Source organism: Rana temporaria, chromosome 2, assembly GCF_905171775.1.
Source record: "Rana temporaria chromosome 2, aRanTem1.1, whole genome shotgun sequence".
Taxonomy (NCBI): domain Eukaryota; kingdom Metazoa; phylum Chordata; class Amphibia; order Anura; family Ranidae; genus Rana; species Rana temporaria.
The window spans coordinates 16,630,834-16,654,770 of NC_053490.1; the positions used below are offsets into that span (position 1 = coordinate 16,630,834).

At 48.0% G+C, this 23,937-nt stretch overlaps 1 protein-coding gene across 2 annotated transcripts in view; it reads left to right on the forward strand.

The window, feature by feature from the left end:
• The window catches only part of TRIM3 (tripartite motif containing 3), a 50,971-nt gene that overhangs the window by 13,205 nt on the left and 13,829 nt on the right, over positions 1–23,937 (forward strand). For both annotated transcript variants that reach the window (XR_005747317.1, XM_040339880.1), the window contains exons 3-9: positions 9,200–9,434; positions 9,524–9,675; positions 13,046–13,226; positions 15,008–15,731; positions 20,450–20,553; positions 20,641–20,808; positions 22,297–22,477. Coding sequence is in view for 1 of the 2 variants with exons in the window: in XM_040339880.1 (XP_040195814.1) it covers positions 9,200–9,434; positions 9,524–9,675; positions 13,046–13,226; positions 15,008–15,731; positions 20,450–20,553; positions 20,641–20,808; positions 22,297–22,477 (1,745 nt within the window). In the remaining variant the exon portion in view is untranslated. The remainder of the gene's footprint in view (positions 1–9,199; positions 9,435–9,523; positions 9,676–13,045; positions 13,227–15,007; positions 15,732–20,449; positions 20,554–20,640; positions 20,809–22,296; positions 22,478–23,937) is intronic.

Here is a 23,937-nt window from a genome sequence, read left to right on the forward strand (position 1 = left end):
TTCCACTGTCATATGGCTTTTTTGTGCCACAGTGCCTACACACCATCACGGTTTTATCCACTAACCTCTTTCCTTCATCATTATATTTGACAGGGAAGCCAAAATGCTCTCATACAGGGGATTTAACCACTTAACGCCCGCCGCACGACTATTTACTTCCGCAAAATGGCACGGACAGGCAGAAGGGCGTATATATACGTCCTTGCCTTTGTGCGGGTCGGGGGTCCGTTCGGGACCCCCCCCCCCCCCGCTGCGTGCGGCGGGCGGATTCCCTCGGGTAGCGATCCGGGACGATGGCGCGGCTATTCGTTTATAGCCGCTCCGTCGCGATCGCTCCCCGGAACTGAAGAACGGGGAGAGCCGCGTGTAAACACGGCTTCCCCGTGCTTCACTGTGGCGGCGCATCGATCGTGTCATCCCCTTTATAGGGGAGACACAATCGATGACATCAGACCTACAGCCACACCCCCCTACTATTGTAAACACACACTAGGTGAACACTAACTCCTACAGCGCCACCTGTGGTTAACTCCCAAACTGCAACTGTCATTTTCACAATAAAGAATGCAATTCAAATGCATGTTTTGCTGTGAAAATGACAATGGTCCCAAAAATGTGTCAAAATTGTCCGAAGTGTCCACCATAATGTCGCAGTCACGAAAAAAATCGCTAATCGACGCCATTAGTAGTAAAAAAAAAAAAAAAAAAAATAATAAAAATGCAATAAAAATATCCCCTATTTTGTAAACGCTATAAATTTTGCGCAAACCAATCAATAAACGCTTATTGCGATTTTTTTACCAAAATTAGGTAGAAGAATACGTATCGGCCTAAACTGAGGAAAATTTTTTTTTATATATGTTTTTGGGGATATTTATTACAGCAAAAAGTAAAAAATATTGAATTTTTTTCAAAATTGTTGCTCTATTTTTGTTTATAGCGCAAAAAATAAAAACCGCAGAGGTGATCAAATACCACCAAATGAAAGCTCTATTTGTGGGGAAAAAAGGACGCCAAATTTTGTTTGGGAGCCACGTCGCACGACCGCGCAATTGTCTGTTAAAGCGACGCAGTGCCGAATCGCAAAACCTGGCCTGGGCATTTAGCTGCCTAAAGGTCCGGGTCTTAAGTGGTTAAATGACGCGGGGCGTTCAAGCTCCTCCGTTCCTCCACTCGCCATGACCATGCTGTGTGTGGACTGAACATGCACACAACTTTTTTTTCCAGAAATCAATCCGCGGATCACACGTGTGCGGTTCGAAACAATATCTTCGGTTCGGATCGCAGATCAATGACAATCCGTTGCACCACTAATTATGATTGTATCTTCACAGAATTGTCATACTAAAAGCTCAATTCACTTGGTTAAGGATCTTTATTTAGACTGTGGCTATTATTACATTTTATTGGACTTTAAATGTAACTTTAAAATAAGAATCCTTATTCTGGTATCTGGGCTTTGTGAATTGAGCTTATGGTGTTGACGTTCCTGTAGAGGTATATTTTTATTTTGTCTTAATGGAAATGCCATGTATCCTGCCAATTTGAGGGAGTCTTGTCTTTGTGTCTTGATGGAATTTTCTTATAGTGTGTTGATGAAGAAGGGTGAGATTGTCTCTCTGGGAAAGTGGTGGATCTTGTTTTGGTGTGGACAACGATCACAATTGTGCCTTCATGTAATTCCCATACATGGTGTTGATATTGAGGAACATTTTGTTGAGTAGGGCTTTGCTTGGAAGTGTTAGACATTGTGTTGATGTATAGGGCTGTGTCTTCAAAAAAGTGTTCGACATTGTGTTATTGTTTGTGTAGAGTTGTGTTTTTTCATGGAAATGTTTGAACATTGTGTTTTGTTGAAATCTATAGTTGTGTATCCATGGGAGTTATGGTTAATGTGGAGAGATAGGCCCGGATTCACAAAGCACTTGCGCGGACGTATCTCGAGATACGCCGTGTGAGTGCAAATATGCGCCGGACTCAGAAACTAAGATACGCCTGAAACTAGGCTTCATCCGACCGACGTAACTTGCCTACACCGGCGTAGAGTGGGCGCATATTTACGCTGGACGTATTTGGCGCTCCCATTGATTTTCTATTCACATATGCAAATGAGGGAGATACGCCGATTCACGAACGTACGTCCGTCCGACGCAGTGCGCGTAAAGTCATACGTCCGGCGTAAAGTTATGCCCCATAAAGGAGGTGTAACTCGGCAGCATCCATGCAAAGGGCTGCACCAGGGAACACAAGCCGACATGTATTACGTAGGACGTGAATATGACTAGGCGTAGGTTACGTTCACGCCGTAGGCAGTGATCCGACGTATCTTAGGCAGTTGTTCCAACGTGATTGTGAGCATGTGCACTGAGATGCGCCCACTGGACGGCACTTGCGCAGTTGGCGATACGTATCTGTCTGGCACTCGGCCCATCATTTGCATGGGGTCACGCCTCATCAGCATGGCTCACGCCCACTACCACTTACGCCGACTTGCGCCTGAGAAACCCAGCGCAGATTTGGGAGGAAGTGCTTTGTGAATTCAGTGCTTGCCTCCTCTGCGCTGCGTCAGCATAGCGTAAAGGAGATACGCTACGGCGGCATAAATATGCGCCAGTGTCTGTAAATCCGGGCCATAGTGTTTTTTTGTTTTCTTGGCAGCATTTGGTATTGTCTTAATATTGGGCGTATAGTTGTCTTAATTGAAATGGTTAGACACTGTGTTGATGTTGCGGTATAGATTTGTGTCTTCTTGGAAGTGTTTTGGACATTATGTTGAAGTGTATGGTTGTGTATTTATGGACGTGATGGCCATTGTATTAATGCTAAAGCACAGGGTTACGTGTTCATGGAAGTCTTGGACATTGCGTTAAGTGTAGAATTGTGTGTTCACAGAAATGTGTGTTGATGTTGAGGTATAGAATTGCGTCTTTGTGGAAGTGTTTGGACATTATGTTGAAGTGTATGGTTGTGTCTTCATAGAAGTCATGGCCATTGTATTGGTGTTGACGTGTAGGGGTTATGTGTTTATGGAAGTCTTGGACATTGTGTTGATGAGGTGTAGAGTCATGTGTTCATGGAAGTGCTTGTTGTGTTGATCTTGAGGTATAAAGTTGCGTCTTCATGGAAGTGTTTGGGCATTATGTTGAAGTGTATGGTTGTGTCTTCATAGAAGTGATGGTCAGTGTATTGGTGTTGAAGTGTGTGGTTATGTGTTGATGTTGAAATATAGGGATATGTGTTCATGGAAGTTTTGGATGTTCTGTTCATGAGGTGTAGAGTCGTGTGTTCGTGGAAGTGTTCGGCATTGTGTTAATGTTGAGGTATAGAGTTGTGTCTTCATGAAAATGTCAGACATTGTGTTGATACAGAGGAGGATGACAGTTGTGGCTCCATGGAAGTGTGGGACAGTATCTTGATATCGATTAGCGTATGAATTAGAGGTCGACCGATACAGGTTTTTCTCTGGCCGATGCCGATATTTTGAAATCGGGGCGGCCGATATTTTAGGCCGATTTTAATTTTTTTGGTGGCACTGACTCGTGGCACTGGATGCCACTAATAGGCACTGGAAGATGGCACCAGCAGAAGGCACTGATTGGCAGGTGGCACTTATTGGAACTTGCAGGTTGCACTGGATGGCACTGAAAGATGGTACTAGCAGATGGCACTGATTGGCAGATGGCACTGGTTGGCACTGGCAGATGGCACAGAGTGGCACTAACAGGTGACACTGGCAATTGGCACTGACTGGCAGGTGGCACTAATTGGCACTGGATGGCAATAGTTAGCACTGGCAGATGGCACTGGTTGGCATTGGCAGGTGGCACCGATGGCTTTAGTTGGCACTGGATGGAAGGTGGCACTGGTATTGGCACTGGATGGTGGCACTGGTATTGGCACTGGATGGTGGCACTGGATAGAAGGTGGCACTGGTATTGGCACTGGATAGAAGGTGGCACTCGTATTGGCACTGGATAGAAGGTGGCACTCGTATTGGCACTGGATGGTGGCACTGGATAGAAGTTGGCACTGGATAGAAGGTGGCACTGGTATTGGCACTGGATGGTGGCACTGGTATTGGCACTGGATAGAAGGTGGCACTGGTATTGGCACTGGCAGGTGGCATTGGCAGATGGCACTGGACGGCAAGTGGCACTTATTGGCACTGGCAGGGGGCACTGGGCACTTATTGGCACTAGACACCCACCCCCCTCCTCAGTACAGACCCCCCCCTCAGTACAGACCCCCCCCCCACTGTAGTACAGACACCAGAGTGGTGTCTGTCCCACGAGCGCGGGCCCCTCCTCCTCTGTGGGTGTAAACAGAGAGGAGGGCTGCCGCGCTGGGTGTACCAAGATGGCCGAAGCTCCGGAGCTAAGCCGAAGCCGCGGCCTTTCCTGATGCTGTGACCGTGGCGGCAATCCGTGGATTGCCGCCGCGGTCACAGCATCAGGAAAGGCCGCGGCTTCGGCCTAGCTCCGGAGCCGCGCCACCGCTAGTGGCCATGTTAAATATCGGCCAAATTTGGATAAAAATCGGCCGATTTCTCCAAAATGGCCAAATATCGGTCGACCTCTAGTATGAATGTGTATCCATGAAAGTGATGGTCTTCATGTTGGTGTGGAAGAGAATGCCAATTGCATCTTCATGAAGGTGCAAGACGTGGTGTGACGCATGTGTCTTCATCGTGATGATGTGAAAATGTCAATAGTTGCCTCTTTATGGTGGTGTCAGGTGTTGTGCTGGCCTGGAGCAGGTTTATGATTGTCTTTATAATAGTGTTGGGCAGTGGGGAAAAAAATGTTGGTGTCTTCATGTCACGTTGGTGTTTTCAATTAAGCTTTGACAAAAAAAAAATAAGCTGATGTGATGCTGCTCCAGTTTTAGTAAATCAAACCTATTGTGTTGTGTTGTGTGGAGCTGACCATAGTGACATTAAAGCGGCGTTCCACCCAAAAATTTAACTTCTGCTATTCGGAACCCTCCCCTCCTCCGGTGTCACATTTTGGTACCTTTCAGGGGGAGGAGGGAGCAGATACCTGTGTAATCCAGGTATTTGCTTCCACTTCCAGACATAGGTTTCCTCGGCGACCTACGCCACATCCGGCGCCTACTTCGTCCCCCCGCTGTCTTCTGGGAGACACACAGGTCCCAGACGACAACACTCGCGCATGTGCAGTAGGGAACCAGGAAGTGAAGCCTGCTCTCACTGAGCCCAATCCTCCTTCATTTCGTGTCTCACCCACTCCCCTCCCAGACGCTGCAGGTCAAAGGGGGAGGTTTCCAGGAACAGCGGGAGCGCTGCTAATGCAGAAAACAGAGGGCGGGGTTAGGTGTGGTCGGGTGACGCGTTCGAAATTGGGTTAACATGCACGCACTTTGACCACGCAGTCTCTAAAAAAGAGAGGCGAAGGACTAACGGGGCTGGTTGAGCGGGCTAGATCCTCTCACTCCCTTATAGGGAGTCCCTCTGCCCCGTTGGGCTTCAAAGCGGAGCAGGTAGGGCGGGCTGTGTGGGAGGACCCCGTCACGCACCCGCCATTGCCACCCGGGGCATGGAGAAAGATGGCAAATTGCCTTTGGAGGGGGCCTGCCTACTCCCAACTCCTGCAGTCCGGCTCCTCTCTCGAGTACACGCACAAAATACACTTTAAAAAAAAAAAAGTGTGGTCGGGTGTCGATTGACCAGCTATAGGCTTGAGAATCGGCAGTGACAATGTTGATAGCCACACCCCCTGCAACATCTTCTCACATGTGATAATGACAACTCTACCCTGTATTCAGAAGCAGTGGAGCAGCGTTGTCACACCATCAAGGGAAGCTGCATCAGGTAAACTCCACTGGCAGGATGAATAGGTATTTGTGGGGCTTTGCAGGAAATGCTTGGTGCAGATACAACTATTAATATGTACTGCAGCACTTTTTTTTTTTTTAATGGAAGGTCAGAGTTCTGCTTTAAGCAGGAAGCCACGTGTAGGTCACTGCTGACGTTCTGTCATCTCCTCTAACTTAAGGAACTCTCTGACCAAGGAGGTACAACAAGTATAGCATGAATCTCCCAAACACAGGAAGTTGCTAAGGGAAGTTCAGACAATGAGGGACATTTATAGATGCCAACACAGGAGGATCTTCTCCAGACTTCCCTTTTCTGGACTTTTACGTCTAATGAGTATTTGCGTGTCACCAGTGCAGTTTGCACCCCTACATTATATACAGACTGCATAGAGGCACTTCTCTTGTCCTGTATGCCGGGTGTAATTCTCAGTATCTGTTCTTATTCTGTATGTATGGACTTTGCACAGTACCACTTCCCTTGTCCTGTATGCCGGGCATCCTTGTCGGTGTCTGAGTACTCGTTATGTATGAACAGTACTACTTCTGTTTATCATGAATATAGTTCTATGTATTTTATTCTTTATAAAAGCTGCACAGTACCACTTCTTTAGTTACCGTATTTATCAGCGTATAACGCGCACCCCAAGCTTAGAAGGGGAAGTTTAAGAAAAAAACTTGCATTTTGGATGCCTTGTCCGGCGTCCGTCTGCGGCCTTGTGCGTGGTCCGTCCAGCCTTGTCGGTGTCCGTCTGCTGTCTTGCCTGGCATCCATCGGCGGCCTTGTCCGGCGTCCGTCTGCGGCCTTGCGCGGGGTCCGTCCAGCCTTGTTGGTGTCCGTCTGCTGTCTTGCCCGCCGTCCATTGGCGGTCTTGTCCGGTGTCCGTCTGCTCTCTTGCCCGGCGTCGCGTCGTCGCGTCCATCGGCAGGCCTTGTCCGGTGTCCGTCTGCCGGGGGTTGCAGCGTTGTGTGTTTAAGTTTGGCGCCTTGGTCGAGCTGTGCAGAGCCGGATTTCCGGTGTGTTCGGCTCCTCTCGTGTGGCTGCGGGCGGAGCCGAGCGTGGACAGGCCTAGCCGAGCCTAGCCGAGTGCCCTGTACACTCAGCTCGGTCTTTGTCGGCGGCGCTCTGAGACAGCGAGGATCGGCGTATAGCGCTCACCCACGATTTTGGCCTTTGCGCGGGGTCCGTCCAGCCGTGTCGGTCTGCTGTCTTGCCCGGTGGCCTTGTCCGGCGTCCGTCTGCGGCCTTGCGTGGGGTCCGTCCAGCCTTGTCGGTGTCCGTCTGCTGTCTTGCCCGGCGTCGCGTCCATCGGCGGCCTTGTCCGGTGTCCGTCTGCCGGGGGTTGCAGCGTTGTGTGTTTGAGTTTGGCGCCTCGGTCGAGCTGTGCAGAGCCGGATTTCCGGTGTGTTTGGCTCCTCTCGCGTGGCTGCTCGGCTCAGTCTTTGTCGGCGGCGCTCTGAGACAGCGAGGATCGGCGTATAACGCGCACCCACGATTTTCCCCTGATTTTAAGGGGAAAAAAGTGCGCGTTATACGCCGATAAATAGGGTATGTTTGAATGAATTCCTACTATCACTTTTTATTGATCCATTGACCAGGTTTACCTTTTATTGTTTTACTTTACTGCAAGGTGGATTTGGTTTTAATTCAAGTCCGTTTAAATCGCTAGAAAAAAGGCTCGATTTAAATCATAATTTTTAAGGAGCAACTGTCATCTCTGTCCCGCAGCTGCTCCTCCTCTGACCCGCTCTTGTCTCACGAATGCCCTATTCACTTTAATGGGGAAGCTGGTGATGCGGCAGTGACACAACAAAGTGAGGGACGTGGTGGCAGCAGGTGAGTGGATGCCCACTAACAGGCGCTGCCATGATGGATCTGAAATGACAGGTGCTCTTTAAATGTAAGGACTCATTCTTGTTGGTAGTTAGAATATTTAACCACTTCAATACCGGGCATTTTCACCCCCTTCCTGCCCAGACCAATTTTTAGTTTTCAGCGCTGTCGCAATTTGAATGACAATTGCGCGGTCATGCAACATTGTACTAAAATGAATCCCCCCCCCTACATAAATAGAGCTTTTTTTTGTGGTATTTGATCACCTCTGCGGTTTTGAAAAAAACACAATATATTTTTTTTATTGTGACTGAGACTGACATATCGAACACTTTTGACACATTTTTCTGACCATTCACATTTATACAGCGATCAGTGCTGTAAATATGCACTGATTACTGTGTAAATGTGACTGGCAGGGAAGGGCTTAACACTAGGGGGCGATCAAGAGGTTAAATGTGTGTCCTAGGGAGGGATTCTAACTGTGGGTGCAGGGGACTGACTGGGGGAGGTGACTGATCGGTGTTCCTATTCGGGCTGCAACTAACGATTATTTTCATAATCGATTAGTTAGCCGAGTTGGCTAATAATAGCCTTAAATATATATATATATATATATATATATATATATATATATATATATAAAAAATTCTTTTTTTTGGGGGGGGGTCAATTTGTTGTTGGGCAGATTACAAAACACAAATTGCCGCAAAAACACATTACCGTATTTATCGGCGTATACCACGCACTTTTTTGCCCTGATTTTCAAAATCGTGGGTGCGTGGTATACGCCGATACCCGCTTTCCCACACCGAGTTTTGAATACTGCGCCGACATATACCGAGCGCAGTACACTCGGGTATAGTCGGGCAGTCTTGGCTCCTTCCGCGCTCACGTCCTGGACGTACAGGACGTCAGCGCGAGAGTTGCCGACAATACACGAGTGTACTGCGCTCTGTATGAATTGAAGAAAAAAACTTACTTATTTAGAAAAAAAAATTATCAAAAAAAAATAAAAACGTAATTTTTTTAAAAAATGTCGGCCTTTTTTTAGTTGTTGGGCACAAAATAAAAATCGCAGAGGTGATCAAATACCACCAAAAGAAAGCTCTATTTGTGGGAACAAAATGATAAAAATTTCAATTGGGGTACAGTGTAGCATGACCGCGCAATTGTCATTCAAATTGCGACAGTGCTGAAAATTGGCTTGGGCAGGAAGGTGCGTAAGTGCCTGGTATGGAAGTGGTTAATCAATTTTATATCCAACCTGCTTTATGGTCTATTGTGTTAGATGGTTGGCAGCCTTTTTGTACTCTCTCTGTCTCACTCTCACTCTCTCGTTCTCGTTCTCTCTCTCTCTCTCTCTCTCGTTCTCTCGTTCTCTCGTTCTCTCGTTCTCTCGTTCTCTCGTTCTCTCTCGTTCTCTCGTTCTCTCTCTCTCTCTCTCTCTCTCTCTCTCTCTCTCTCTCTCTCTCTCTCTCTCTCTCTCTCTCTCTCTCTCTCTCTCATCATTCTCTTGGTTTGGTTCCACAGGTGCCTGCAGAGCTACATCCCACCGCAGAGCCTGACCCTTTCCTGCCCGGTATGCCGTCAGACTTCCATCCTTCCAGAACGGGGGGTGTCCGCCCTGCAGAACAACTTCTTCATCACAAACCTCATGGAGGTTCTCCAGCGCAGCCCGGAGAGCGGCCGCCAGGAGCAAAGCGTGCTGCCAGGAGAGGGGCACCCCTCTGGTACCTCACTTTCCTGCCCCAACCACCAGGGCAAGGTAGGTGCAGCGCCTTCTGCAGATCTAACGTAGAAAAACGTTCTCTCTTCCTCCTCCGGTCACTGAGTCTGTTCCCTGTCCCCCTGCAGACCATGGAGTATTACTGCGGACCCTGCGAGACCGCCATGTGTGTAGAATGCACGGAGGGAGAACACCGAGAGCATTGCACTGTCCCGCTGAAAGACGTTCTAGAGCAGCACAAAGCGTCGCTCCGCAGCCAGCTGGACAACATCAAGGGCAGGTAATTGCGGAGGGTGCTCGGGTCATCTCTCTGGTGGGCTGTGCCTGAGGTAGAGCCGCCATGTTTGGAGGCAGCAGGATTTATCTCATAAACCTATTCACAGAAAGGTCTGTTGCTTCATTAACCACTTAAGCTCCGGACCATTTTGTTGCTAAATGCCCAGGCCAGGTTTTGCGATTCGGCACTGCGTCGCTTTAACAGACAATTGCGCGGTCGTGCGACGTGGCTCCCAAACAAAATTGGCGTCCTTTTTTCCCCACAAATAGAGCTTTATTTTGGTGGTATTTGATCACCTCTGCGGTTTTTATTTTTTGCGCTATAAACAAAAATAGAGCGACAATTTTGAAAAAAATGCAATATTTTTTACTTTTTGCTATAATAAATATCCCCCAAAAACATATATAAAATTTTTTTTTGTTCCTCAGTTTAGGCCGATACGTATTCTTCTACCTATTTTTGGTAAAAAAAATCGCAATAAGTGTTTATCGATTGGTTTGCGCAAAATTTATAGCGTTTACAAAATAGGGGATAGTTTTTTTGCATTTTTATTAATTTTTTTTTTTTTACTACTATTGGCGGCATTCAGCGATTTTTTTTCGTGACTGCGACATTATGGCGGACACTTCGGACAATTTTGACACATTTTTGGGACCATTGTCATTTTCACAGCAAAAAATGCATTTAAATTGCAGTGTTTATTGTGAAAATGACAGTTGCAGTTTGGGAGTTAACCACAGGGGGCGCTGTAGGAGTTAGGGTTCACCTAGTGTGTGTTTACAACTGTAGGGGGGTGTGGCTGTAGGACTGACGTCATCGATCGAGTCTCCCTATAAAAGGGATCACTCGATCGATGCAGCCGCCACAGTGAAGCACGGGGAAGCCGTGTTTACATACGGCTCTCCCCGTTCTTCAGCTCCAGGGAGCGATCGCAACGGGGCGGCTATTTGTTTAAACAAATAGCCGCGCCGTCGTCCCGGATCGCTCCCCGCGGGGAGCCGCGCCGTCGTCCCGGATCGCTCCCCGCGGGAATCCGCCCGCAGCGGGGGGGTCCCGATCGGACCCCCGACCTGCGGAAAGGCGGGGACGTATATATACGCCCATCAAACTGTACGTGCCATTCTGTGGACGTAAATAGACGTGCGGCGGGCGTTAAGTGGTTAACAAGTCTCTGGAGTGATCTTATGCGGTCACTGACTGCATTTACCAAAACCCGGGTCCTATTTGCACCAAGTGCATTAGGCTGCACTAGGCAACCTTGCCTAGCCTAGCCCCAATGCGTGGACAAGTGAAATTGCATTATGCCCTTATTGGTCAGTTCACACCACTTCACTGTCAAGTACTTACCAGTCCATGGAGTCCAGCGCTGTCCTCGCGCAGCTGATTTTTGTCCACAGTGCCACCATCTTTGATTTGGGAGCTGGCTGTGACTTCTTGATGAATCACAGCCAGCTCCCCGCTTTGCATGCATAAGCAGTAAGACTTGTCCTATAGGAGGCTGCGAGCAGGAGGAGGTACTATCAAAAAAAGGTGCATGCTCCCTAGAAGAAAAAAAAAACGCCAGACAGGAATTAGGGCTTAATCAGCAACATGCATACAGAAATAAAAATCTGACGGGTTCTAGCTTCTCCTACTCTACTACAGTGGAACCTCGGAATGCGAGTAATGCGGTTAACGAGCGTTTCGCAATACGAGCACTCTACTTATAAAAATCCTGACTCGGGTTTGCGACTGCCTCACAAAACGAGCAGGATTCACCAGCATTCAAGCCAAAGCGGTGTGCAATACTGCGTTTGGCCTAAGGTTTGTGGGGGGGGGGGGTGTCCTCTGCCCTTTCCGAGTGTTTTCAAGGCTCTCCGGTGCCCCCCGACTCTGGCCGCATGCAGTATTGCATGCCATTGAAGTCAATGCGGAACAAATTATTTTGGTTTCCATTGACTTCAATGGGGAAACTCACTTTGATATGCAAGTACTTTTTGAATAACGAGCATTCTCCTGGAACGGATTATGCTCGTAATCCAAGGTTCCACAGTAAAGCATTTTTATTTTATTTTTTTTGCTGCTGTTGGATATTTTCTCCTACCTGACTGGTGAAACGTTATCAACAGGACTGGAAGTGAGGGGAAAGCTACCGTATTTATTGTGGTATAACGAGCTCCCGCGTATACCGCGCACCCCTAAAGTTGCCCCCAATCCTGTGGGGAAAAAAGTTTTTTTTTGTACTTCCAGTTTTGGTGTTTTGCGCGGCGTCCATCAGCGGCCTCGTCGGGTCCGGCGTCCTTCTGCGGCTTCGGGTGTCCTCTTCGTCGGGTCCGGCGTCCTTCTGCGGCTTCGGGTGTCCTCTTCGTCGGGTCCGGCGTCCTTCTGCGGCTTTGGTTGTTCTCTTCGTCGGGTCCGGCGTCCGTCTGCGGCTTCGGGTGTCCTCTTCGTCGGATCCGGCGTCCTTCTGCGGCGTCCTCGCGTCCTCCCCGCTCGTTTCCCGCGCCGAGTTTTGAATACTGCGCCGACATATACAGAGCGCAGTACACTCGTGTATTGTCGGCAATGCTCGGCTACCCGCGCTGACGTCCTGTACGTCCAGGACGTGAGCGCGGAAGGAGCCGAGACTGCCCGACTATACCCGAGTGTACTACGATTTTCAGGGCAAAAAAGTGCGCGGTATACGCCGATTAAATACGGTAATTAACAGAGCTCTGGGTAGCAGTAAAAACCATACAGGAGTTCTATGTATAAAAGGTATTTCCGCGCTACTATGAGATGTGTAAGTGATGTATCAACTGCTACAAAACACTTGGAAAAAGTATGACCATACCTTATATTGAATAGTGTGTATAGAAAGTAGTGCTGAGCTGTTGAAATAAAGATGATAAAAGTGCAAAGTGCAAAAATCCCCGATAGGGACAATGGATATGGTTCCAAATCTTAGTGCAATAATTGCTAAAACAAATGTGAAATCCAAGAAGGAACCTTTAATGTACTGGCTTTGTTAGTAACTTGACCTAACAGCAAATGCTGTAGTGATGGTAAAGTGCAAACAAACAAATCCCTATTGCACAAATATAATAGAGGTGCAAAAAAAAAAAAACACGTGCAAAACATGCGTGGCAATACAATTTTTTTTTTTTTTTTGCAATTATTGCACTAAGATTTGGAACCATATCCATTGTCTTTGCACTTTTATCTTTATTTCAACACTACTTTCCATACAGGAGTTCTAATCCTTCCCCACGCCATCTAAACAAAAAAGTTTTGGCTGGACCTACACTTTAATGTCCAAATTCAAGTTTCAGCCGTGTGTGTGTGACAAGTGGGTAGAACCTGTTGGAGTGACACAGGCTCCTTTTTTTAACCAAGATCCTCCTTTCTCTGGCAGAATCCCTCAGCTGACCTCCGCCATCGACCTTGTGACTGACATCAGTCGGCAGCTGAGCGAACGGAAGACCGCTGCCGTCAACGAGATTTGTACGACATTTGATGAGCTGGAGCGAGCCCTGCAGCACAGGAAGAATACTCTCTTGCAAGACCTGGAGGCCATCTCTATCACCAAGCAGAAGGTGGGCATGTCTTTTGGGGGGATGCATGTCAGTATCCAACTAGACCATGGGACTTCAAACTACGGACCTCCAGTTGTTCAGGAACTACAATTCCCATCATGCCTAGTCATGTCTGTGAATGTCAGTGTGTTACAATGCCTCATGGGATGTGTAGTTCTACAACAGCTGGAGGGCCGTAGTTTGAGGATCCCTGAACTAGACAATTAAGAAAAGAAAAGGGGGGGGGGGTGGCCTTTGAATGTCTAAATTCCATTCAGTGGGGTAGATTTACAAAATTGGTGAACTCCAGGCATCAGGAATTATGGGGCCCCTTACACGGCTTCAGGCATGGGCCCCCTGGAGCAGAGAACCGGGGGGGGGGGGGGGTGCTGCCGCCTGAAATTGAGACGCAGGGGGGGGCTGCCGGCGAATTGAGAAGCGGGTTGCCATCCTGGGCCCTTTAATAAATAAAAATAAAAAAAATAAACATTTATAAAATAATAAAAAAAAGGGGTTTTGCCACATGGGGACCTCTGAGCCCTTTAATAAAAAATAAATAAATAAATAAATATATATATATATATATATATATATATATATATATATATATATATATATATATATATATATATATATATATATATATATATATATATATATATATATATATATATATATATATATATATATATATATATATATATATAAATAATATAAAAAAATTAAATTAATTATAAAAAAAGAGGGTTGCCATCCGGGGACCTCTGGGCCCTTTTAATAATAATCATAATAATATATATATAATTATATGGAAAAAAGGGGGGGGTTGTCATCCAGGGCCCTGTGGACCTCCTGACCCCTAAAAAAAAAAATTGCCCCTTTAATATATATATATATATATATATATATATATATATATATATATATATATATATATATATATATATATATATATATATATTCTATATATTTTATATATTTTATAAAAAATAAATAAAAAAAAAAGGGGGGTTGCCATCCAGGGGCCTCCGGGCCCCTGGGATCTCCGGAGCTCTAAAAAAAAAAAAAAAAATTGTCCCTTTAATAAAAAATAAAATAAAAATATATTTAAAAAAATATATATTTTTTATAAAAAAATAAATAAAATAAAAAGTTGCATATTTACACTGGCCGCTAGGTGGTGCTTCCGTAGATTTACGCGTCGAATATGGTAATGAGCTAGATACGCCGATTCAGAAAGTTTACGTGCGCCCGGCGCCTTTTTTTTACGTCGTTTACGTAGGGCTTTTTTCGGCGTATAGTTACCCCTGCTCTATGAGGCGTAGCCAATGTTAAGTATGGACGTCGGGCCAGCGTCGAATTTTGCGTCGTTTGCGTAAGTCGTCCGTGAATGGGGCTGGGAGTAAGTTACGTTCACGTCGAAACCAATGAGGCTTTGCGGCGTAATTTGGAGCATGCGCACTGGGATACGTCCACGGACGGCGCATGCGCCGTTAGTAAAAAACGTCATTTACCTGGGGTCACCATTCATTAACATACAACACGCCCACTGCCTGGATAATTTGTATTACGCGGGCTTACGCCGGACCACATACGATACGCCGCCGTAACTTAGGGCACAGGTTCTTTCTGAATACAGAACCTGCCTCACTAAGTTACGGCGGCGTAGCGTATCTGAGATACGCTACGCCCGCACAAAGTTACGCCAGGATTTCTGAATCCGGGCCTACGTTTTTTTTTTTTTTTTTTGGTTTTTTTTTGTTTGTTTTTTCTCATCTTGAATGTTGTCTCTCCAACTCCAGGTTCTTCAGGCACAGCTTTCAGCATTAAGACAAGGCCTAGACAACATGGAGAGCAGCATGCGTTTTACGGAACAGGCTCTTGGCCACGGCTCAGAGACAGAAGTTCTCTTGGTGAGGAAGCAGATGAGCGAGCGATTGAATGAATTGGCTTCTCGTGACTTCCCTTTACACCCTCAGCAGAACCCACAGCTTGAATTCCGGGTAGAGACTGATGGCCTCCGCCGATCCCTCCAGAATTTAGGGGCCCTTCTTACTACTAGCACCGTGGCTCATTTCTCAGTTGCAACAGGGGAGGGCTTGCGCCAAGCCTTGGTGGGACAACAAACTTCTGTCACGGTCACTACTAAAGACAAAGATGGAGAGTTGTTCCGAAGCGGCAATGCCATCCTACAAGCTCAGCTGACCAGTCCAGATGGAGCCACCCATGACGGGGAGGTGACGGACAATAAGAACGGGACTTACGAGGTGCTCTACACTCCACGTCATGACGGAGAGCACCAACTCTCGCTGCGGCTTTATGGGCAACCACTACGCGGGAGTCCATTTAAGGTGAGGGCTATAAAACCTGGGGATGTGCCGGCCTCACCAGAGGATGTCAAGCGCAGAGTTAAGTCGCCCAGTGGAGGGCACATACGACAGAAGGCTGTGAGGAGACCATCAAGCATGTATAGCACCAACAAGAAGAAGGAGAACCCAATTGAAGATGAGATGATCCTGAGAGTTGGTAAGTGACTGGCGAGAGACTTGAAGGGGGAGGGGAGATACGGAAAGGGGGAGTGGTTTGGAATTTATAAGGTGAATGGAAGATGATCTCCATCTATCTAGTTTCTGCTTTGAAGGATATCTGGACTTTGGCTTAACCACTTAACCCCCGGACCAATATGCTGCTAAATGCCCAAAGGCGTTTTTACAATTCGGCACTGCGTTGCTTTAACAGACAATTGCGTGGTCGTGCAATGTGGCTCCCAAACAAAATTGACGTGTTTTTTTCCCCACAAATAGAGCTTTCTTATGGTGGTATTTGATCACCTCTGCGGTTTTAATTTTTTGCGCTATAAACAAAAATAGAGCGACAATTTTGAAAAAAATGCAATATTTTTTTTACTTTTTGCTATAATAAATATCCCCCAAAAACCTATATAAACATTTTTTCCTCAGTTTAGGCCGATACGTATTTTTCTACCTATTTTTGGTAAAAAAAATCGCAATAAGCGTTTATCCATTGGTTTGCGCAAAATTTATAGCGTTTACAAAATAGGGGATAGTTTTATTATTTTTTTTTTTTACTACTAATGGCGGCGATCAGTGATTTTTTTCGTGACTGCGGCATTATGGCGGACACTTCGGACAATTTTGACACATTTTTGGGACCATTGTCATTTTTACAGCAAAAAGTGCATTCTTTATTGTGAAAATGACAGTTGCAGTTTGGGAGTTAACCACAGGGGGCGCTGTAGGAGTTAGGGTTCACCTAGTGTGTGTTTACAACTGTAGGGGGGTGTGGCTGTAGGTCTGACGTCATCGATCGAGTCTCCCTATAAAAGGGATCACTCGATCGATGCAGCGCCATAGTGAAGCACGGGGAAGCCGTGTTTACATGCGGCTCTCCCCGTTCTTCAGCTCCGGGGAGCGATCGCGACAGAGCGGCTATAAACGAATAGCCACGCCGTTGTCCCGGATCACTCCCCGCGGGTTTCCGACCGCCGCATGTAGCGGGGGGGTCACGATCGGACCCCCGACCCGCGGAAAGGCGGGGACGTACATGTACGCCCATATGCCTGTACGCGCCATTCTGTGGACGTACATATACATGCGGCGGTCGGCAAGCGGTTAAAGATCTATAGATTATATGAGCTAAATGGTCCACCGATTGGTGTCTAGGCAAATCTTTGTGATTGATCAGGGACCTAAGGGAAGAGCTAGGTGGAGATCTACGAGAATATCTTGGAGGTAACAGAGGAATCTATAGGGGGATCCTGGTGGTAGTAGAAGGTTCTGTGGGGACATCTTGGTGGCGGTAGAAGCATTTTAAGGTGCGTTCTTAACTTTCTGTTAAAAAAAAATAATTATTAAAAAGGGGGGGGGGGAGTTCTTGGAGGTACAAGAGCAAATTATGGGAGGATCTTGGTAGTAACAGAAGGATCTTGGTGGTAGCAAAGAAATGTATGCAGATAATCCTGTGATGGTAGCAGATAGACCCACGGTAGGAGGATCTTGTTGGTAGTAAAAGGACCTATTGAAAGATTCTGGTGGTAGAATGATCTATGGGGGGATCTTAGTGGTAGGACCATGAAGATCCTGCCAAACATCCCTTTATGCAAAGGGAACCTTCATGATAGTAGAGGAATCTATGGGAAGAGCTTAGTGATAACAGTAGGATCTTTAGAGCCGGTTCACACTGGGGCGACTCGTCAGGCGACTCAGCCGCCTAACAAGTCGCGTCCCATTCTATTCAATAGAGCCGTTCTAATAGCGGCGACGCAAGTCGCTTCGACTTAGAAAAAGGTTCTTGTACGACTTTGGGGGCGACTTGCATTGACTTTTATACAGAAGTCATTTTGCAAGTCGCCTCTGAAGTCGTCTTCAGGACGCCTTGCCGAGTCGCCCCCGAAGTCGTGCCGCCGCAGTGTAAACCGGCTCTTAGGGTGGGGAATCTTGGTTATATGATGGGCCAATTTCAGAAAATTGTTTGTACTTTAAATCTTGGTGTGATGGATACTTTTCATGACATCTAATGCCGCGTACACACGATCAGAATTTGACAAGAAAACCGTGAATTCTTTTTTACCGACGTAATGTCGTCTCAAACTTGTGTTGCATACACACGGTCACACAAATGTTGTCGGAAATTTTGAATGTCAAGAATGCGGTCACGTACAACGAGCCGAGAAAAATTAAGTTCAATGATTCCGAGCATGCGTAGGATTTTTGTGCATTGGTATTGCATACAGATGATCCGAATTTCCAACAAGAACTTTTCCCGTCGGAAAATTTGAGAAGCGGCTCTCAAATTTTTGCTGTCGGAAATTCCGACAGAAAATGTCCGATGGAAACTACACGCGGTCGTAATTTCCGACCAAAAGCTCACGTCGAACATTTCTTGTTGGAAATTCCGATCGTGTGTACGCGGCATTAGTCAGACTGAAGGGTTAGGTACTGCTCAGACATTTGTATGAATGTAGGTTTGGTTGAGTTTTGGCTCTAGAGCTTTAGAAAAGTGAGGTTCTTTAGGTGTAATAAGGATGTCTAACATTGTTCATTTCAGGCTGTCAAGTCCTTGGGCAATACACATACAAACTGAGGAAAAGCACAGATACTTGAAAGCTTTTAATATGATTTTGCTATACTACCACATGAATGCCACTTCCCGACCGCCGCATGTATATGTACGTCGGCAGAATGGCACGTACAGGCACATTGGTGTACCTGTATGTCCCTGCCTAGACGTGGGTCGGGGGTCCGATTTCCCCCCCGGTACATGCGGCGGTCGGATACCCGCGGGGAGCGATCCGGGACGACGGCGCGGCTATTAGTTTATAGCCGCCCCGGAGCGATCGCTCCCCGGAGCAGAAGAACGGGGGGAGCCGTATGTAAACACGGCTTCCCCGTGCTTCACTGTGGCGGCGCATCGATTGAGTGATCCCTTTTATAGGGAGACTCGATCGATGACATCAGACCTACAGCCACACCCCCCTACAGTTGTAAACACACACTAGGTGAACCCTAACTCCTACAGCGCCCCCTGTGGTTAACTCCAAAACTGCAACTGTCATTTTCACAATAAACAATGCAATTTAAATGTATTTTTTGCTGTGAAAATGACAGTGGTCCCAAAAATCTGTCAAAATTGTCCGAAGTGTCCGCCATAATGTCGCAGTCACGAAAAAAATCGCTGATCGCCGCCATTGGTAGTAAAAAAAAATAATAAAAATGCAATAAAACTATCCCCTATTTTGTAAACGCTATAAATTTTGCGCAAACCAATCGATAAACGCTTATTGCGGTTTTTTTTTTTACCAAAAATAGGTAGAAGAATACGTATCGGCCTAAACTGAGGAAAAAAAATTGTTATATGTTTTTGGGGGATATTTATTATACCAAAAAGTAAAAAATATTGCATTTTTTTTCAAAATTGTCGCTCTATTTTTGTTTATAGCGCATGGGTCATGTAGCAGCATATTGGTCCGGTCCTTAAGTGATTAAGAGGGCTCAAAATTTCAATTCTTGAGCCACTAGCCAGGCTTCAAGGGTTACTCGCCACCAGTTGCCCAACCCCTACCCTGCTCCGCCCATAATTCTGCCGCTAATCACACCCTCATAAATTCTGTCATGAAATGACACTTGGGGCCCTTTCACACGGGGCGGATCAGTAATGATCCGCCTCCGTGTGTCCGTCAAGCTCAGCGGGGATCCTCCGTAAAATCCCCGCTGAGCTGTCAGCTGACAGGGCGGTCCCCGCACACTGTGCAGGGACCGCCCTGTCTTTTCTCCGCTCTCCCCTATGGGGGGATCAGATGAACAAGGACCGTATGTCTGTGTTCACCCGATCCGATCCGCCAGACGGAAGAAAAATAGGATTTTCTTCCGTCCGATTTTGCGGATCTTTGCGGAGGCGGGTGATTACGGGTGTCAGCGGATGGTCATCCGCTGACACCCGCAATCACATAGGGACCCATGTATGTCCCGTTTTCATCCGCAATGGATGGATGAAAATGCGGACATACGGTCCGCACGTCTAAAAGGGGCCATAAATGTTTTATGCAGAATTAAGTTGCAGAAATAAATATTAACAACTTCAGCCTCACCTGTGCCCATCAATACACCCCCCGATTGCGGAGTCATTGCACCCCCCCCCCCCCCCCGGCGGCCAGATCATGACAGGATGAAGAGGAGAGCTGTGGATCGCAGAGCGGTATGGCCCTCTGTTAGAACTTACATTTCCTCCGCTCTGCTCGCTCACATAGCCCCGTCCTTCTCCTGACCCCACGCCTGTGATAGACAACACATCCCGCATTGGACCCGCATTCTGTCTATTACAGGCGTCGGGTCAGGAGGAGGTGGGGCTGTGTGAAGGAGCAGAGCGGAGGAAATGTAAGTTCTAACAGCGGGCTATACCGCTCTGCGATCCACAGCTCTTCTCTTCATCCTGTCATGATCTGGCCACCGTTGGGGGCACAATAACACTGCAATCGGGGGGGGCACAGTTCCTCCGTGTTCTCTGCCATCGGGAGGATCGCTGGGAGAAAAGCTCCTGACCCCGCCCGCCGCAGTGTTCGCCCGCAGCCCAGCTCCTCGCCAGACCTAATTTTTCACTCGCAAAATGCGAGTAAGCGAGTGCAAAATTTTGAGGTCTGTATAATACACAGTTGTAATATTGGGCAGATATGGTGTCAGGTTGCCGACATGCAGGATTTTCAGTCTCATGGCAGATGTGTCTTTCAGGAACCCGTGGTCGAGACAAAGGTGAATTCTCCAACCTGCAAGGCATCTGTGCCTCCAGTAACAATCGCATTGTGGTTGCAGACAGTAACAATCAGTGCATACAGGTGAGGCTGGATTTTACCATTTTTCAGTTGGGTTTTTCCTCTCCTGTATCATCTTTTACTAGATCTGATGTATTCTCCCCACGGCAGGTGTTCTCCAATGAGGGCCAGTTTAAGTTGCGTTTTGGGATTCGAGGACGGTCCCCAGGACAGTTGCAGCGTCCAACAGGTGTGGCTGTGGACACAAATGGTGACATCATTGTGGCGGATTATGACAATCGCTGGGTCAGCATTTTCTCTCCAGAGGGGAAGTTTAAGGTATGCTTACAGGTTGGCCTTTTGTGTTTTCTTCGCCATCCATAGACGTTTTCGTTAGGGTTGTCCCGATACCGATATTAGTATCGGTATCGGGACCGATTCCGAGTATTTGCGGGAGTACTTGTACTCCCGCAAATACCCCCGATACCAAAATAGAATACTTCCCCCACGCCGCCGTTACGCCGCATTGCGCCACCGTTACGCCGCATCTCCGCTACCGCCGACTGTGTAATACGCTCCGGGAACATTACAGCTTTGAATAGCTGTAATGATTTGCGCCGCGCATAGACACTCCCCCTTGCTCGGGTGAACTGTCCAATCCCGAGCGAGGGGGAGTGTCTATACGCAGCGCGGCGCCAATCATTACAGCTATTCAAAGCTGTAATGTTCACGGCGCGTATTACACAGTCGTTGGTAGCGGGGATGCAGGTAAGCGGGACATGGCTGGATATGGGGGGGAGACATGGCTGCATGGGGGGGAGACATGGCTGGATATGGGGGGGAGACATGGCTGGATATGGGGGGGGAGACATGGCTGGATATGGGGGGGGAGACATGGCTGGATATGGGGGGGGAGACATGGCTGGATATGGGGGGAGACATGGCTGGATGTGGGGGAGACATGGCTGGATGTGGGGGAGACATGGCTGGATGTGGGGGAGACATGGCTGGATGTGGGGGAGACATGGCTGGATGTGGGGGAGACATGGCTGGATGGGGGGGAGACATGGCTGAATGGGGGGAGAGACATGGCTGAATGGGGGGAGAGACATGGCTGGATGGGGGGGGAGACATGGCTGGATGGGGGGGGAGACATGGCTGGATGGGGGGGGAGACATGGCTGCATGGGGGGGGAGACATGGCTGGATATGGGGGGGAGACATGGCTGGATGGGGGGGAGACATGGCTGGATGGGGGGGAGACATGGCTGGATATGGGGGGGAGACATGGCTGGATGGGGGGGGGGAGACGAGACCTGGATGGGGGGGGGGGGAGACATGGCTGGATGGGGGGGGGGGGGGAGACATGGCTGGATGGGGGGGGGGAGACATGGCTGGATATGGGGGGAGACATGGCTGGATATGGGGGGAGACATGGCTGGATATGGGGGGAGACATGGCTGGATAATGGGGGGACATGGCTGGATATAGGGAGACATGGCTGCATATGGGGGGGGGGACATGGCTGCATATGGGGGGGGGGACATGGCTGCATATGGGGGGGGGGACATGGCTGCATCTGTGGTGGGACATGGCTGCATCTATGGGGGGACATGGCTGCATCTGTGGGGGGACATGGCTGCATTTGGGGACACATTTAAAAAAAAGTATCGGTATTCGGTATCGGCGAGTACTTGAAAAAAAGTATCGGTACTTGTACTCGGTCCCAAAAAAGTGGTATCGGGACAACCCTAGTTTTCATTTTAGTTTATGTTCCAATGACTTTGTATTCCTGGCTTTTTTTCCCACCTGTTTCCTCTGTCTACAGAACAAAATTGGTGTCGGCCGTCTAATGGGACCCAAAGGAGTAGCCGTAGACCGTAACGGTCATCTGATAGTAGTGGATAACAAATCCTGCTGCATCTTCATCTTCCAGTCCAATGGAAAACTAGTGGGGAGGTTTGGAGGCCGAAGCCCAGGAGACAAGCATCAGTCTGGAACACTAGACGGTAATTATGATCGGGATAAAACAAATGGCGGTTCTTGGTGGGAGGGGGGTGGGGGATAATGGGGTGGCAGATGGGTTGGGAAGCTAGCTGAAGAGTTCCACATTTTAACTTTCACCTGGTAATTTCACCAATGGCACGCACTTTTAGCTAGATTTGGATGCAGTGGCCCAGATTCAGGTAGATTTGCCCCTTTTTTACGGAGGCGCATGGCAGCGTTTTTGCCCTGCGCCCCCGCAAATTTCCTGCGCTACCCGCGATTCACGGAGCAGTGGCTCCGTAAATTGCGTGTGCGCTGTGTAAACTTGCCCTGCGTAAGGGCGCCTAATGTAAATGATCCTGTAGGGGGCGGGAATCATTTAAATTAGGCGCGCCGAGCGTAGAGCGCATGCTCCGTCGGGAAACTTTCCCGACGTGCATTGCGGCAAATGACGTCGCAAGGACGTCATTTGCTTCCAAGTGAACGTGAATGGCGTCCAGCGCCATTCACGAATCACTTACGCAAACGACGTGAAATTCAAATTTCGCGACGCGGGAACGACGGGTATACTTTAGCATTGGCTGCCCCTACTATTAGAAGGGGCAGCCTTACGCTAAACACGCCGTACGGAAACGACGTAACTTGCGTACGCAGGGCTCGCGCAGCGTTGTGAATCGGTGTTAGTATGCAATTTGCATACTATACACTGAGCACAATGGGAGCGCCCCCTAGCGGCCATCGCAAGAATGCAGCCTAAGATATGCGTGGCATAAGAGCCTTATGCCACGCAGATTTTAGGCTGCAGTCGGCGTAGCGATGTTCCTGAATCAGGAGCATTCGCTACGCCGGAGCAAGTAAGCAATTGCGCTGTGTAACCTATGGTTACACAGGCGCAATTGCTTCTTGAATCCGGGCCTCTGGCTTAATTTTGAGGCGGCGTAGCGTATCGCATATACGCTACGCCGCCGTAAGTCAGAGAGGCAAGTGCTGTATTCACAAAGCACTTGCCTCCTAAGTTACGGCGGCGTATCGTAAATGGGTCGGCCTAAGCGCGCCTAATTTAAATGAGGAACAGGGAAGCGTGTTTTAGGTAAATGACTCGTGACCCGACGTGATTGACGTTTTTAACGAACGGCGCATTGGGCCGTCCGTGGACATATCCCAATGTGCATTCCTCCAAAGTACGCCGCAAGGACGGATTGGTTTCGACGTGAACGTAAATTACGTCCAGCCCCATTCACGGACGACTTGCGCAAACTACGTAAATTTTTCAAATTTCGACGCGGGAACGACGGCCATACTTAACATTGGCTAGGCCAGCTATTTGTTCAACTAACTTTACGCCGGAAAAAGCCTTACGTAAACAAATGCGCCAGGCCCACGTACGTTTCTGAAGCGGCGTATCCAGCTCATTTGCATATTCTACGCCGAACTCAACGGAAGCGCCACCTAGCGGCCAGCGTAAATATTGCACCCTAAGATA